A 16,935-nucleotide genomic window follows, 5' to 3' on the forward strand; every position below is an offset into this window, starting at 1 on the left:
CCACTGCAGTGCATACTGTACTTATTTACCAAAGTGATTTTCTGAAAACATAGGTGTACCCACATCATCTCCTCTCCTTAACAAACTCCAGTAGACAGACCCCTCTTACCTCCAGGATCAAATATAAAGCCCTCTATTTAGCATTTAAAGCTCTTCATTACCTGGCTTCTTCCTACCTTTCCAGGCTTCTTACCCTTTGCTCCTCTCCATTATATCATCCAATGACACACTAACTCTTGTTATTTCTACCTTTACAATATCTCTCAAATATGTCCCTTTCTCTGTATTCACAAGAAGAAAGGAAACTAGCATTTATCAAGTGCCTACTATATGTCAAACTCTACTACTAATGTGCTAAGTACTTTACAAATATTATCTCATTTGATCCTGGGAAGTACATGCTATTATTACCCTATTTCACAGTTAAGAAAACTGAGGGAGACAGCAGGTAAGTGATTTGCCCAAGGTCACACAGCAATAGTATAAATTCAGATTTGAACCCAGGTTTTCCTGACTCCAGGCTCAGCACTTTATCCACTCTGTTATTAGAATATCAGCTTCTTGAGGGCAGGGATTGTTTTCACCTTATTTTGTATCCCTGTTGCTTAATACAGTGCCTAGTGCTTAGCTGGGGTACATAGTAAGGGCTTAATAAATGCATATTTACTGACTGACTGATGGAAAGCATGCTAGTTATTTGACACCTGAGCCCCTAGCTACAAGTAATCTTTCCCATCTTATATTTCTTACAAGGAATTATGCAGGAGAAACAGCATAAAAGATGAAAGAAAGAAAATACCATTAAAAAACCATATAATACAAAGAGAGTAAGAGATAACAGATGAAAAACCTGAGTGTGGTATTGATATCCTAGTGATGTCAAAAGAACTTGAGGAAGGCCCCCACCATGTTAGGTGGACTCTGGAGTGAACTTGTAAGGAAACAGACAAAAGTCACTGGAGATGGGCAAGTTTAAATAGATTGTGATCAGTATTATTGACCCATTTCATTGTCATCCCAGATCCTATGCTGGGATGGCATATGGGCAGGCTCAAATAGAGGGATCCTCTATATCTTTTTTATTTCTTGGAGTGGCTCAGTCTTGAAACTAGCCTCCATTTCAGGATAGAATGAGTACACACACACAATTCCTCATATGTGGGTCTATCTCAACCCCAGTCCACTCTTAAGACCCACCACAGAGAGCAACAGAGTTACTCTTTTCCACATTCCCAGGCCAATTACAAATTATCAAGCTTCTGTCCTCTCCTTGAAAGATACAAACTGCTTTGTTCCACTTCCAAGGCCAGCTGCAAGAAGTTTATAATCCTGCCTGACTGTCCGCCATTTTTCTTTTTTATTTTACACTTATAAACACGAGTAGAAAATGACTTGTAATCAGAGCCCACTTGGCCAACAACGGATATTGTCAAAGAAAACTATCAGTCAGCAGATGCCTCTTCCTACCACTGCGCAGTAACAATAAAGCTTCTTTATAGTCTCTAAACTTTGAGAGCTGGGGTTTTTTTTCCATGATGGATATAGTTCATTACCTGGGATATTCTAAAACACAGGCTGTGAGATGTCATGAGCTCAGCACTTGTCTGAGGCATCTAGATCCCTCATTTGTTTTCTTGCTTATTTTTTTTTAAACCGGCGAGTAAGACCCTTTTTTCCTGATTCTGTTCAGGGGCTGTTTCTGTTTTGGATTGGCTGGGTCCCAGAGTCAGAATCCTGTTCTGTTGTGTTTTGTGCCAGCTGAATCCTTACTGGAGCCCTGTTTTTGCCTCCTGTCTGGGCAGGTTCCTTTAAGTGGAATATGGGAGGAAGAATCTTTTTTAAATCACCTGCACTGAAAACAACGTGCCAGGTTCAGAAGTATAGATTATTGTTGTGCAAGGCATGGCCTGTATTATCTGTCTATTCCAGGCTAAGTGTGTATGTCTCTTTAAGGGGATCTGCAGAAGGGTTTGAAGCTTCCACAGACTCAACCCTGGGGCAATCATCAGCCACGAGGCTGCCTGCTGTGAAAGCTTCACAGTCTTGTATTAATGACTCAGAAGGTATAAGTCCCGCAGATCAGCATACTCCTCTGTGGCGCTTTATCCTCCTCTCCTAAGGTGTTTTATGAGTCATCTATCAGAACTCTGAATCCCACCTTCCCAGAGCCTTTGTGGGGGCAGAGGCTAAGCCTTTCTTCACCAGTGTGGGTGGTAAGCTAAGAGCAGGAGAATTCTAACTTCCACCTCAGCAGGATCTTCCTGAAGGCAGAGGGCCACCTTGGCAGCTATTGCCGTGGGCTGAGCTATAAGTGAAAGAAGATACCTTGAATAAGCTTTTCCCTGTTTTCCCATAGATTTGTGATGGGGACAAGTCTTAGTTTAAGTAAGTTACAGTTTCCTCTAAGGAATCTCCATTGTCTTTGTGATTTGTTAATCTCTCAAGACTTGAAGGTTTTATGAACAAGTGCCAAGTTAGGGGTAACTTCCCACTAGATAATTTCCCTGAAGGAAGAACATTTGATCTCAACACTTTCTAAAAGGAAACATAAATGCTTGCAACCCACAGTGCTAAATTAAAATGAAAGAAAAATGGGAAGCTCTCTTGGAATGGCACACTAAGCCTTCCACCCGTCACCTATATTTTTTCTTCAGTCTCATTTGTTTTTAAATGTTAAAATGGATAAACATCAACAAAATTTTTCATTCTCTTGCTTTTATCCATAAAGCAGCGATGGATAGAATGGTTGGCCTGGAATCAGGAAGGTCTGAATTCAAATCCTGCCTCAGACATTTCCTAGCAATGTGATTCTGGGCAAACCACTTAATTTCTGTCTGCCTCTGTTTCCTCATTGGTAAAATGAGGATAATAAAAGCTCCTAGCTCAAAGAGTTGTTGGAAGGATACAATGAAATAACATTTGTAAAGCACTTTGCAAACCTTACAATGTTGTATAAATGTCTGTTTCTACATGGCAGGATTGGTTCAGTCAGGAAGGTAGTTACATTAAATTTAGTTTGAGCCAGTTTTATAATGAAAAATAACTTTTCAGTAGGAAGTTTTTATGATTCCAAACTGTTTGGTATTTGAGCCCAATTCTGAGAAATTTAATCTACTCTTTTCATTATGATATGGCTAGTCAAAGGAAAAAGAAAAGATAATAGGAAAAAAAAACAAGGAGAAAATTTCTCTCTAATTCCTGAGATTTATTGAATTGAAAATAAGATAAGGCCAAATTCAAAACTCCACAAGAGGAAAAAAACCCAAGAGGCATGAGCTTTAGAATACAAAATTGAAAATTAAAATGAGAACAAAAATTAAATAAAATTTCTCTGGGTTTATTACAGATTATTGTTGTTATTGTTAGTTGGGAATTAAGAAATTTAAATGTTTTCAGCCAGTCAGGTAAGGGCTGATCCTTAGAAATAAAATAGTATCTTATTGGTCACTTTATTATAGTTTTACTGCCCCCAAACATTTATTATTAGAAGCTTCTTAAGTTACTTCTCTACTCTGCTATATAGCTAACCATATTGATTTATGTTACATTTTCAAAATGCATAGTCCAGCTTGATGTCACCTATCTCCTAGTCCTAGTCCAGCTTTCTTCTGTTTTCAGGTATGCAAAATCCTATTTTTTGAAACCAGGATTATATTGGGAACTCCACATTGAGCCAATATCCTCCAAAACCCCCAAATTAATAAAATTTCTAAGCATTTATACTGAACCTCACAAATATTAGTCCTATCAAGAAGAAAAAAAGCAAACATTCGTCCACTTTGGGAAATAATTGTCTTACATTTTCATGTGTACAACATGGTGTTTCTAGAGTTATTTTGACGTTAGTATCCAGTCTTAATAAAAACACAAGAGACCTTGGGAAGTCAGAAGTCTTAATTTTTTGTCTATGGAAAAGTCTTTAAGAAAACTTTAAGAAAGAAACCTCAAGAAATCTTTTAGCATCTTAAACTGAAAAGCAAATTGAAATAATGAATGACCCTATGTTCTTATGGAAATTCATGATCCTCTAAAAATAGTCATTAGAAAATTGGTTTTATATTCTAAAATTCTAGATAGCCAAAGGCTATCTGAATCTTTGCAGTTTTTTTTGCTTGTTTTTTGTTTTGTTTTTGGCAGGGCAATTGGGGTTAAGCGACTTGCCCAAGGTCACACAGCTAGCACACGTGTCCAGTGTCTGAGGCCGCATTTGAACTCAGGTCCTCCTGACTCCAGGGCTGGTACTCTACTCACTGCGCCACCTAGCTGCCCCATCTTTCCAGTTTTATGTCTAGCAGTGGAGGTAAAGAGAGAATGGTCTCTTTGGACCTGAGTAACTTCATTTTGGACTTAGCTTCCTTTTCAGTATAAATTTAGCAATGCTGCCTACTCTTAGTCTGCTCTTTCCTCCTTTTCTAATTTTAAATTCTTTTAAAATGTTTTTTATTACCACCAGCATCCTTCTTATTACTATAATGAACAAGGTTTCAAGATGTCACAAAGACATATCTGAGAACTGTATATTTGGTTCTATCTCTCTGAAAGCTTATACTTAGTAGGTTTCTTACCTGGCAACTTGCCTTCGCATTCTTCATTTTATTTTATATCTTTGAGTGGGGAAGTATCTTGTAGTCAGAGTCCACTTTCTCCATTGAGAATTCTTCTAGGGTAAACTGACCTCTCCTTGCCTTGCCATGGCTTATAATATCAACAAACAGTGGCGGTCGTTTTTAATTTTAACATGTAACCCAAACTTAGAACAGTGGGTCTTCTTTTAAAACCACAACAAAGATATGAGCATCTCTGATTGGACAATTTCCCTCTATACAAAAGATATTTAAGGGCTTTTCTCTCTTCCCACCAGATGGAAAGACAGTAATTTATAGCAGTTATTAAGAATTAATTTGTTCCTAAATTCATTCAAATTGTCTGGGCAGCCTCGAAGCTGGAGTGTTGGATTTAGAGTTAGCAAGTTCTGAGTTCAAATCCAGCCTCAGACTCACTCTTACTAGTTGTCTGATCCTGGACAAATCACTTTGTACCTCAATTTCTTCATCTGTAAAACAAGGAAAATGATAGCACCTATCTCCTAGGGCTGTTGTGAGGATAAAACAAGATGATATTTGTAAAGTGCTTTGCAAATCTTAAGGTGCTATGTAAATGCTAGCTATTACAATTATTATTGATGATTTTTCTTAAACTAATCATTAGATAGTGCCACCTTTGAAAAGAGTGTTCATTAGAGCTAGGAATACTTACTAAAATGTAAATAAGTTGTTTATATAATACGTAAATGATTAATTCGGTGATTTATTGCCCAGAATCAGAACTCTCCAGTCACCACCTATTCATGCAAATGTGTTTTTGTTAACACACACATCAATGAAAAAAAAAACCCATTAATTTCAAAAACTACCCTTCGACAAACCTAGTGGACCTTTTTCAGTTTGTGGATGGGTCCTGTCAGAAAGACAACGCTGAGTCACTCTGTGCCGGCTACATAGTATGCACTCTGGCAAATATCTTTACTATTCAAATTGCTAAGTCTGATTGCTCACTCAAGCCATATATATGCTGGCTTCATCTATATTTTATTAGAAGTTTCTTCAACAAAGATCTGGACTTTCAGAAATATTTAAAACAAAGCTCCTATATGAGTCCTACATTATATTTTACTACCTTGATTTTTTAAAGTATGGAATTTATGAATTGTGATATAAATATGTCACGACAGGCACTGACTCATAGACTATGAAATGTTGGAGAAAACAGATTAAGAAGTAAAACTCAAAATTAATATACAACTGAGCTACTTAATGTCAATTCAATCTGCTATTACAATATGAAATTAAACCTGCAAATACAAATTGTCTTTGGTGTCTAGGCATATCTATAAAGTGGAACTGTAAAACTTTTCATTAATATATCAGACATTACAGAAAAATAGTGGTAAATTATGACTGACTTTTCAATTTTACTCGCTTAACAGCCTAAATACAATTTTAGATAAAGATAATCAGAGTTTACATTCAATATTGTTGTTCTAAAACATAAGATGAGAAACCTGTAGACTATATTAGGCCATAATTGTTGTAGTAAATTGCATATTATATAGACCATATATATATATATATATATATATATATATATGTAGTCTCTCTCTGTCTCTCTCTCCCCCCCACCCCTGCCCCACCCCTTCTCTCTTTGTCTCTCTTTTTCCTGCAAGATCCTATCAGTCTTGATACTCCAATTCATCCCCACCCTTTGCCCCTCTGATTGGAAAGAAGAGTCATAAACTCCAAAATCTTTATTTAAAAAGAGAGCTCAACTCAAGACATATGCTCATTTCTCACCTGGTTGTACTACTTTGAGATTTCTCTGACTTCTCCACCATGCCCCAGTATCTGATTCCTTACTTCCTCTCCCAACAATCTAGCACCCCCTTCTCAAGCTTTCTTTTGAGTGTTGTCTTCCCCCATTATATTGTAAGCTCCTCAAGGGCAGGAACCGTCTTTCTTTTTTCATATTTCCATACTCAGCACTTAGAGCATTGCCAGGCACATAGCAGGCCCTTAATAGTCACTGACTATTGACTATTTACTATTAAGTATGGGTCTTAATTTTTTTTCCTTTTTTTTGAGGGGAGAAGGCAGGGCAATTGGGGTTAAGTGACTTGCCCAAGGTCACACAGCTAGTGTGTCAAGTGTCTGAGGCCACATTTGAACTCAGGTCCTCCTGACTCCAGGGCCTGTACCACCTAGCTGCCTCTACAGGTCCTAATTAATTAAGTTTTATGCCTACATCCTTGATCAATCTGGAAGTATCCAAAATGAGAAAATGCCTTAGAAAAATAAAAGGTAACAATGTGCAGAAGCAAACTAATATAATAGCCTATTATTTGATAAATCCAAAGATCCCAGCCACCACGGGAAAAATTATTTAACAAAAACTTCTGGGAAAACTGAAAAGTAGTTTTGCAAAAAAAAGTAGATATAGACCAACATCTCACCCAGTATACCAAGATAAACTCCAAATGGGTACATGATTTAGACTTAAGAGGTGACATCATAAACAAATTAGAAGAGTAAGGAAGAAGTTCCATGTCAGATAAATAGTTCATGACAAAACAAGGGTTAGAGAAGATCACAGAAGGGAAAATGAATAATTTTGATTACATAAAATTAAAGAGCTTTTGCATAAATAAAACTAATGTAAGTTAAAATGAAAAGAGAAGCAGGTAGTAGGAAAAAATCTTTGCAGAAAGTTTCTCCAATAAAGGTATCATTTCGAAGATATGTAGAGAAATGATTTAAATTTACAAGAACAAGAACCATTTCCCAATTGATAAATATTAAAAGAATATGAACAGGCAGTTTTCTGAAGATGGAATCCAACTTCTCAATAGCCATATGAAAAATGTCCCAAATCACTACCTATTAGAGAAATGCAAATTAAAACAACACCTCACAGTCATCACATTTGCAAAGTTGACAAATAGAGAAAATAACAATGTTGGAGGATCGACAGGAAGACAGCCATATTATTACATTGTTGGTGGCACTATGGATAGGTACAGCCATTCTGGACAGTACATTGGAACTATGCCCAAAAGCCATTAAACCATGCATGCTGTTTAACCCAGCAATGCCACTGCTAGGTCTATACTCCAAAGAGATCAAGGAAAAGGAAAAGGATGCATATGTGCAAAAATATTTATGGCAACTCTTTTTGTGGTGGCAAAGAACTGGAAACTAAGAGAGAGCCTACCTTTTGTGGAATGGTTAGACAAATTATGGCATATGAATGTGATGGAATACTATTGTGCTGTAAGAAATGATGAGTAGAGGCAACAGATTTAGAGAGAGCTTGGGAAGACCTATATGGAGTAATGCAGGGTGAGATGAGCAGAACCATGAAAATAATATAGATGTAGTTATTGCGATGAAAAGCAATTGTGAAAGACTTAAGAACTCTGAGGCAATGATTAATCACTGAGCCAGATGATTCGTGCTCTTCACCTCTTGGCAGAAAGGTGATTGAATGTTTAGCATGAGGCATTTTTGAATGACCAATGTGTGTATTTGTTTTCCTTGACAATTTTTATTTGTTATTAGGGATGGCTTTGGAGGGTTGAGGAAGAGTCAGACACCGGTGGGAGGTGGGTGGGTGGGGAGAAAAGGTATTGATATGGAAAAAATGAAGAAACGAAAGAAAAAAAATCAAAGAATCATAAAAAAGAAGAGAGAAGAAAATTCAGAAGGGGATGCAGACAAGCAGCGTAGTGTTGAAAATACCATGTTAATTTGGACATAACCTTTTTTAAAAAAGATGTATGTGATAGAAATTTGTGGTATCATTTACATATGATACTCTTTGCTGTTCTTTGTATGTAGAAGTGCTCATATTTGTTGGTGTTTGCAAAATTAATAACAAGTATTAAATTCTAAATAGAACAATAAACAAGCTATGTTCTGGTTTTTGGTGAGCCCTGTCATCTTTTTTATAAAATCTCACAATGTCATTATTTCAACTTTACGCCAGTTAATGTTTCTCATTGACCTTTGCTTTGAAATGTATTGTGAATGCAATGATCTGTTAACATATGTATGCAAGGTGGAATTAATAGACTGGAAGGAAAGGACTTAGTATTTCGAATCATCTTACAAGGACTTAGTTGGTACAAAAGATGGAAGTATTTAATGTTACGTTATTATGTTTTTGCTTCAGCTGAAAAAAAAGGCCCAACATCTTGTACTATTAACATTAACATAGTAACAACTCAATTCTAAATAGTTAGAATTTAACTTAACGTGCGAGGTGGAATATTTTGGAACTATAGATAACATATTATAATTATATATTATTATAATAATTCATAATTACTATTATTTCACTCTGATACTGGTACAAGCATTCATGCTGATGCATCAACAATCCACCAAGCAAAGAAAGATGCTAACAGCCATCTACGGGGGGTGCTGCCTTGCATGTCCAGATGTTAACTCAATCCCGGATAGGTTATGCTTGCTGGAAAGCTTGAGGTAATAGTATCACAAAAACAGTGGTGAGATCCCCTGACACATTTCCCCATGGTTCTTCTTGCCTTTGAATGGAAATATTTCCTATCTGTCAGCCTATGAGTTTGGTTATTAAATCCCTTGCATAGTATGGAGTTATGATTCATCAATTGTCTATTCCAAAAAGATTTCTGACCTTCAACTTAGATCAAACAGATGTGAGGGAGGCTTATCCCTACATAGATAAAAAAAAAGGTTAGTCTATAACTTATAGATTCAGATTTGATCAAATCAATTAATAATTATAAAAATGTTCTCCTCCCTCTTTTAGTATATTCCTCTATTATAGGAAACATCCCATACACTTTATGATTAATTTCTACAATAATGAGAATACAGGAGTAGAATAACTTTCTTACAGGAATTAGCCATTTTTAAAAAAACCTAACATTGATATAGCATTTACTATGTGTCAGACTGTGCTGAGTGCTTTATGATTATTAGCTCATTTGATCCTCACAAAAACCCTGAAAGGTAGATGATATTATTGTCCCCATTTTACAGGTGAGGAAACTGAGGCAAAGAGAGGGTAAGTGACTCACCTAGGGTCACACAGCTAGTAAGTATCTGAGGCCAGATTTTAAGTCCAGGCCTAGCACCATTGTATCACCTAGTTGTCCCAACTTTCAAATTATTCTTTGTGCCAACATTTTAGTAACCTCAAAGATGCTGGGGACAGGTATGAAGTCTATTAAAGGAAAACAGCAGGTGAATCTTGGTCCACGAATCCATCTCAGAGGACCCTAAGGACATGTACTCATTCAAGGACCCCTTTGCTCCATCCTCCCCCTCAGAGCCATACTTCACTTAGTTGCACCATGAACAAAGGGAGAATACTTGTGATTGAAATTAGAAGATATTAGTTGCTTCAAATTTCCTTTAGAAATTTAACATTATTGCTTGAGTTGTCCCTGTATTTCAGGCAACTAACACTGGGAAGCCTGCAGAAGTGACATAAGCAGCCAATCTCCCACTATAGGAACCTTTTATAAAATGGTGGTCCTTTGAATATGCTTTTGTAATTGTCTGATTATATTCAGGATGAATTGAAGCTTTCCTTTGGAAGAAAATCATACTACTACGGTTACTAAAAGACTTTTAAAGGAATTTATTTTTTGATTTGTTATCTCTCTATCAGTAGTGACAGAGATGCCCTTTGGATGGGACAAATTTCAAAGGAAATTTTCAAAGGCTTTGAAGATCTAACAGCATTTTCATTGTCCACTACACTCTGAGACTACAGGGAGCAATTGTAGGACAAAACAAAATTCTTAAGAATAAGACAGCTAAGGTATGATTTGTGTTAACCCTGGATTTAAGTGACCAGATGCTCTTTGTATCACTCCAATGTGTAATGGGAAACCTACAAACTGAAAGTAGAGCCTAATGCCACATGAATTTTTCAGGATGAATTGAAGCAAATGGTACCGTGACCTCCAGTTACCCCATACCAAACAGCTCTCCAATAAACAGATGAGAGAAGAATTATGGCAAGGCACTAATGAAATATATTAAGTCTATTCACTAACAGTTATCAAAAATTTTGCCCAAACCACATGACACTCCCTGCCATGACCTCAGACCGGGAGACCAGGTCTACATGAGTGGTCATTATTGGGGAAAATGCACTTTAGCCTTGCTGGACCTTAGGACCCACTAACCATCTACTATCAAGGCCATTAGACATGTATGTACCTTAGATATGGATCCACACATCACACTACAAAGCTATCAGATACTTCTGTCTCCTGTCCTGCATCACTGTAAGGAATATAGGGAAAACAAATCTAGAACAAACACATTGCCCTGCTTTAGTCTTCAACCCCCTAAGTCACATAACAACCAAAGACAAAAGCTATACCCCATTCTGTGATTTAGACATCTAGTCTTGGGTCCACAATAATATCTATATCTATATTCATTGGTGCTTTTTGCTTTCCCCCTCCCCCTTATCCTATAGAAGTGTCTGATTGCTTTGTAGTATGATGTGTGGATCCATATCTAAGGTACGTGACCAGAGCTCTCTGCTATCTCAAGGGTGTCCAATTACTCCCCTAACTCTGTTCCAAAGATTCTATATGCTGTATTTATAGAACTATCACAGGTGGATGTCACTGAGTAAAATATTAACATTTCAAAGTAGGGAGTGTGGAGGCTCAAAGAGAGAGAACCCACTTCACCTTCTGTTGACATGAAGGACTCTCCCTTGAAATTAGCCTCTATTTCGGCAAAAAAAATGAGCGGATATTTCTCTGTATTTGAGTTTGCCCTCATTTCAATCCACTTGAATGGCCATGATAGAAAATGACAACAAAAAAACAAAAACGGTTGCTTTGATCCTTGCCCTTGAGAACAACAAATTAGCAAATCTCTGTTCTTTCCTTGAAAGAAACAAAGTGCTCTATTCTGCTTCCAATGCCTGTTGTAGTTTATAATACAAACTAATTTTTCTCCAATTTTATTCTTCATTTGATTACATATAATATATATGTATATATAACATGCGTATATATAATACACACATATATCTGTATATATGTGTGTAAGCATATATATGTGTATACACACATATATAAACACATATATTCATACATACTAGTAGAAAGGAGCTTTTATATTGACTGGCAAAGGAAACTGCCAATCAGCTGGTGCTTCTCCCTATCATAACTTGTAATGAAAATAATATAGCTTCTTTATCTGATGTGTACCCTAAATTTAGTAAGTTATAGGATTTTTTCCATGACAAATGTTTCTTGCAGCAATTTGCCATTCCCTTCCTTTACCTTTGTCATATTCTATCTTGAAACATGATTTATGCATGCCTATGTCCAATGTTGATTATAATATTGGGTATTCCTTGAAGGCAAAGACTGTATTGATTTTTATCTTTGTATCTCCTGGCGTAGCATAGTGCATCACATACTGTAGGGGCTGAATAACCATGTGTTAAATTTCATTAAGGTCAAGAAAATGCAAGAGGAAGAGCCTGCCCTCCATAACTGTGAAGTTTAGTTCAATAATTATAGTCAGCCTTCTTTTATTTGTAGGTGATCCATGGCGTGGATCATCTACAAAAAAACAATGTCAGTCTCAGGCTGGTTTCCCACTGATGACAACCACATCTCCAGATCAGTGTCTCCTGTTGTCAGTTGGTGCCTATTCAGGGAATGCAAACTTATTGTAATATAAGTATATTATATTAGTGTCATAAGGAAGCATATTTTATAATTGTGTTATATTGCATATAAGTACATGCAAACTCTTTTAATGTGAGTATAAATCTACTGACATATACACACATATATATATATATTCTACAAAGTCAAATAAAAAGGATTTCATACTATCCACTATCTAGAATTAGCCAAGCTTCACTCCCTTTATTAGCATGGATAACTGAGAGGTGACTATCCAAATGACTGGAAATGGTTCAAATGTTTTGCCAGCCAAGGGACACAAAAATTAGTAATACTTCTTTGCTGTTAACTACATTTAAATTAAACTTGACTTGGGTGAGCAAAAGAATGAGGAGCTATTTGCAAAGCTGTAAGATCTGGTTTGTAATCTCTTTTTCTGTTTTTTGAGGGGAACACCAAGCCTATGGCCCTTAAATATTGTCCCTTCCTAGATTTCCTGGGACTATGTCATCCCTCCCTTTCTCCTGGCAGCTATGGAGTAGAGATGTTTGCTAAATGACTCAAAAGCAAGGGCTGAGCTTCTCCTTTTCTTTCTATGTCCCTGGTAGAGTGAGAGGGACAGAATGACTTGCTGCTACAAATATTTTCTCCCATGCGCTTCCTTTAGGGTGGTTTATTTCTAGAACATTGGAAATAGAAGGAGCAAAACAAAATTATAGCAGATTCAAATTCCTTAGTTTAAAGAAAAGCAAAACCAGCATACCGTGGAAAGAATGATAAGGATGATAATAGTATATACACTTATGTAAAGACTTAAGGTAGGCAAAACAAATATTTTTACTTTTGATCCTCACAACAACCCAGAGAGAGAGAGAGAGATAATATTTTTATCCCCTTTTTACAAATGAGACAACTGAGACAGACAGAGGTAAACTGACTTGTCCAGGGTCACACAGGTAGGATCTGAGGCTGAATTTGAACTCAGGTCTTCCTGACTCCATCACGCTATCTACTTTGCCACCGAGCAGCCTCTCAGCATTCAATTTGGAGTCAGACAACATGTGTTCAAATGCCAGGTCTGCAACTTAGCACCTAGGAGATCTTGGGCAAGTCACTTAGCTTTTCTGGGCCTCAGTTTCCTCATGTAAATTTAGTACGTTGGAACAGATGATCTCTGAGATCCCTTCCAGCTCTAAATCTATGATCCTATCTATGAAGCTTAGTTTGGTTCACTGATAGAATGAGATTTCTCCAAAGGGTATTTTGCCACTGTCCTGCTTGGAAGGAGGGAGTGTAACTTGCATCTAATCTAGTCCTGGGAAGTTTCTCTCAAGTATGAATCCCTGAGTAAAGCCCCAGATCTTACCACAGAAACTGCCAGAGTCAACAGAGGGCTCTTGTCCAGTGATCAGGGTGTAAATGTCAGGATTATGAAACTTCAAGCTCTCCAGAAAGGCAATGGCCCCAGTTTTTCCTCGAGTCTTCAGCACATCCAGCAAGTATCCTATGAAATAGAAGGATCATTTTACAGGCAGAAGCATGGAGGAAGTCTCACTACAGAATGCATAAGGTAAGAGCACCTATTCTTTGCTGGGGGTGCAAGGGATGAGTCTTGAGGTGAAATCTGCCATCCAGGGGTCCCCAGAAGGGGACCATACTGTCCCCTTTTTATTCCTGTATAAGGGAGGGCCAGGATTTGGTCTACCCTCCTCAGCAAGTTAATGTAACCACAGAAAGTGAGGGGCAGAAAGGACTTTTCCCATGGATATGGCATGAATCTGTAAGACAACATGCCCCAGGTTTATCAGGGGAATGTTTTATAGGTACTTCTCTTATTATGCTTACTTAAGCTTTCATATTTGCTATACTTATACTTTACTATACCATCTTAATAGATGCTTGAGCTTTGAATTGTATCAGATACATGTTTACTTTCCCTCAGCATACAGAAGGGTGTCATTCTTAATCCCCAATCAATATTTTGAAATTCCTCAAGGAATAATCGTAGGATTTTAGGATTATAGTTTTAAATGCTGAAAGGGCCGAGGGGTCATATAATTTACCCCTCCTCTCCTTATTTTACAGATATTACAGGAAATTGAGCCTGAGAGAGGTTAAGTGATAGTCCCAAATGCATAAAGGTAATATATGGAAGAGCTGGGATTCAAACCCAGGGCCTTTGATTCCAAATCTTTTCTCTACATTTCTCTTTTCTCTACTTTTTTCTCAAAACCCCATTTTTTTACTGATGAGAGAGCTCTGACCCAGATTCTTTGACTTCCGAACCTACTAGAGATGAACCTCCAGTCCAGATGAAATAGGTTTGCAACATTTTCTCATTTGCTTTGCCATTTTATGATCTTCACTTCATACTATAAGGAGTCCATTGAAATATTTCAGATCTGCAGGTGACTCTCAGTAGCAGGTCTGGATCCAATCACCATAGATTCTATTACTTAGTCAATCTTATTCAGCATACATTTGGGCTCTCTACAAAATTATGCTAATAAATATATGTTAAATAATGCCAAGAGCTGCATCTTCAGATTTTAAGGGGAGAAAATATGGTACTATTCATGTTAAACACACATAAAGCCTTACAAGAAAGAACATAGACATTCTATTTACGAGACGCCTAAATGCCCCTCCCAAAAGTAAATGATGTCCACTCCCTAATCTGCTTATGCCACTGACTGACTCAGGCATCCTGAGAATTCTCTAGACATAGCTGAAATATCTCCAAGGGCATTTGCCTAAGCAGACTATACTTTTTCAGGGAGATGGAACACAAAGTAAAAGTAGGCAGCTGCTACATTTGTAGCCTTAACCCTCTAGAATCTAAAGCAAAATATGCTTCCAATTCCTAGAAGCCATGTCCCCAGAAGTCTTGTACACAAATTCCATTCCCTTCCCCACCTTCCCCATCTCCACATGCTCCAACGGTGGGCCTGGAAAGATAACAATTTCATGGACTGACCTGAATTGTAAAGCCCAATGCTAGGCACACAAAAGACACAATAAATTCTTGTGGGCTCAACCTGGCTTGTAAGAAGGATCCCAGTCCCAGACTCTCACCTACTCTCATGGCATTGTTAGTGAACTTGGGACTGTGCAGAACTTCTTCCTCATCCAGCTGATCTAACACCTTGGCCTGTCGGAGGTAAGGAGTTAGTCGACTGGGGAAGACATTGCGGACGATCTTATGTCGGTGGTTCTCCATTATCTCCCACAGGTTCTCCTCATCCAGGGTTGTCAGCTCACAGTCTTTGGGGCATAGGTCTGCCATTGCTGGAAACTAAAAAAAAAAGATAGGAGAGCAAGAGAAAGAAGTAAAAATAGATCCAGCATCAATAAAACAACATTAAGGATGCAGGATGATTGAACAATTACAGCCCGTGCTATTAAATTCTCTTTCTGCATTTCTGAAATAGAAAAGGAAAGGACCGATGCAGGCACCAGGGTTATAGTTGCACAACTGAGAACCATTTATGACATTTATATTTTCTGTGTTAGCTACTGGCGATACAAAGACAAAAAACAAAATAGTTCCTGCCCTCAAGGAGCTGACATTCTACCAAAGGAGACAACACGTACATGAATAAGTATAGACAAAAAAAAATACAAAGTAAATAAAAGTCAATATTGTCAGGGGAAGTTTACTAGCAGCTAAGAAAGGGGGAGGGAATGAGGAAAGGCCTTGGGTGGCATGCATTCACTGAAGGGAGCTTTGAAAGAGAGTCAGGGATTCTAGGAGGCAAAGGTGAGCAGAGAGTGCATTCCACATACTGTGAAAAAGAACAGAGATGTGAAACAGAAAGAAGTCCTCTTTGGTTTATGCCTGGTGAAGAGTAATGTGCAATAAAGGTGGGTTTCTATGTTCACCTCTGTGTCACTGATTTTGATGAAGATGATGAGACTGGGACAATTTCATACAGTCTCTATAAAGGTCTCCTTCTCTACCTAGGACAAGAAGAAATGGGCTGGAGGTCCAATTAAATGACGGAGGGAGAGAGGTTGTGCAATTTCCTTTTCTGGATGTCTTTTGTTCTTTTTTTTTAATTGGAAGAAACAGCTTGCATCAAATGCAATGTGATTTTATTCTTTTTAAATTTCATATTCTGGATGTCTTTTTGTTATTTAATTAATTGGGTAAAACCATTCACATCAAATGCAATGCAACTTTATTCTTTTTTAAAATTTAATATACAAAGGGACCCTTGTAGTCTTTGATAAAGAAAATCAGAGCAGTTTCATTTCATGAATGATGTTCCAATTAAAGCTAAAATAATTTGAAAAATCCTTCCTACAGTATACCTTTAAATAAAGCAAGAAAAATCTTTTCTAATAGCCAAGAATAAGTGTGTCTACTCTGTTGGACTTTGCAGTCCAGTTCTGTGTAACCCAAACAGCATGCGCGCGCGTGTGTGTATGTGTGTGTGTGTGTGTGTGTGTGTGTGTGTGTGTATTCTATAGGATAGAAGCTCTTAATCTATTCATTTCATTTTTTCTAATTGTTATTTAACTCATAATGCATTTTAGAGCACTGTAGCATCACAAAATGGCTTCTTAGAAATTGCAAGAATTTTACACATGGCTCCCTCCAAGTCCCAGCTAAAGTCCCACCTTCAGCCTTACTCAATTCCCCTTAATCTTAGTGCCTTTCCCCTGAGACTACCTCTAATTTATCCTGTATAAATCTTCTTTGTACATAATTGTTTGCATGT

At 37.4% G+C, this 16,935-nt stretch overlaps 1 protein-coding gene across 1 annotated transcript in view; it reads right to left on the reverse strand.

Annotated features, from left to right (window-relative positions):
* The window catches only part of CARD14 (caspase recruitment domain family member 14), a 46,655-nt gene extending 31,158 nt beyond the window's left edge, over positions 1-15,497 (reverse strand). Inside the window, exons 1-2 of the mRNA XM_036755659.1 lie at positions 15,287-15,497; positions 13,578-13,715 (exon numbers count right to left, since the gene is read on the reverse strand). Of these exons, the coding sequence (XP_036611554.1) occupies positions 13,578-13,715; positions 15,287-15,497 (349 nt within the window). The remainder of the gene's footprint in view (positions 1-13,577; positions 13,716-15,286) is intronic.
* Positions 15,498-16,935: the final 1,438 nt, after the last annotated feature.

The sequence above is a fragment of the Trichosurus vulpecula genome, chromosome 4, assembly GCF_011100635.1.
Source record: "Trichosurus vulpecula isolate mTriVul1 chromosome 4, mTriVul1.pri, whole genome shotgun sequence".
Classification (NCBI taxonomy): Eukaryota; Metazoa; Chordata; class Mammalia; order Diprotodontia; family Phalangeridae; genus Trichosurus; species Trichosurus vulpecula.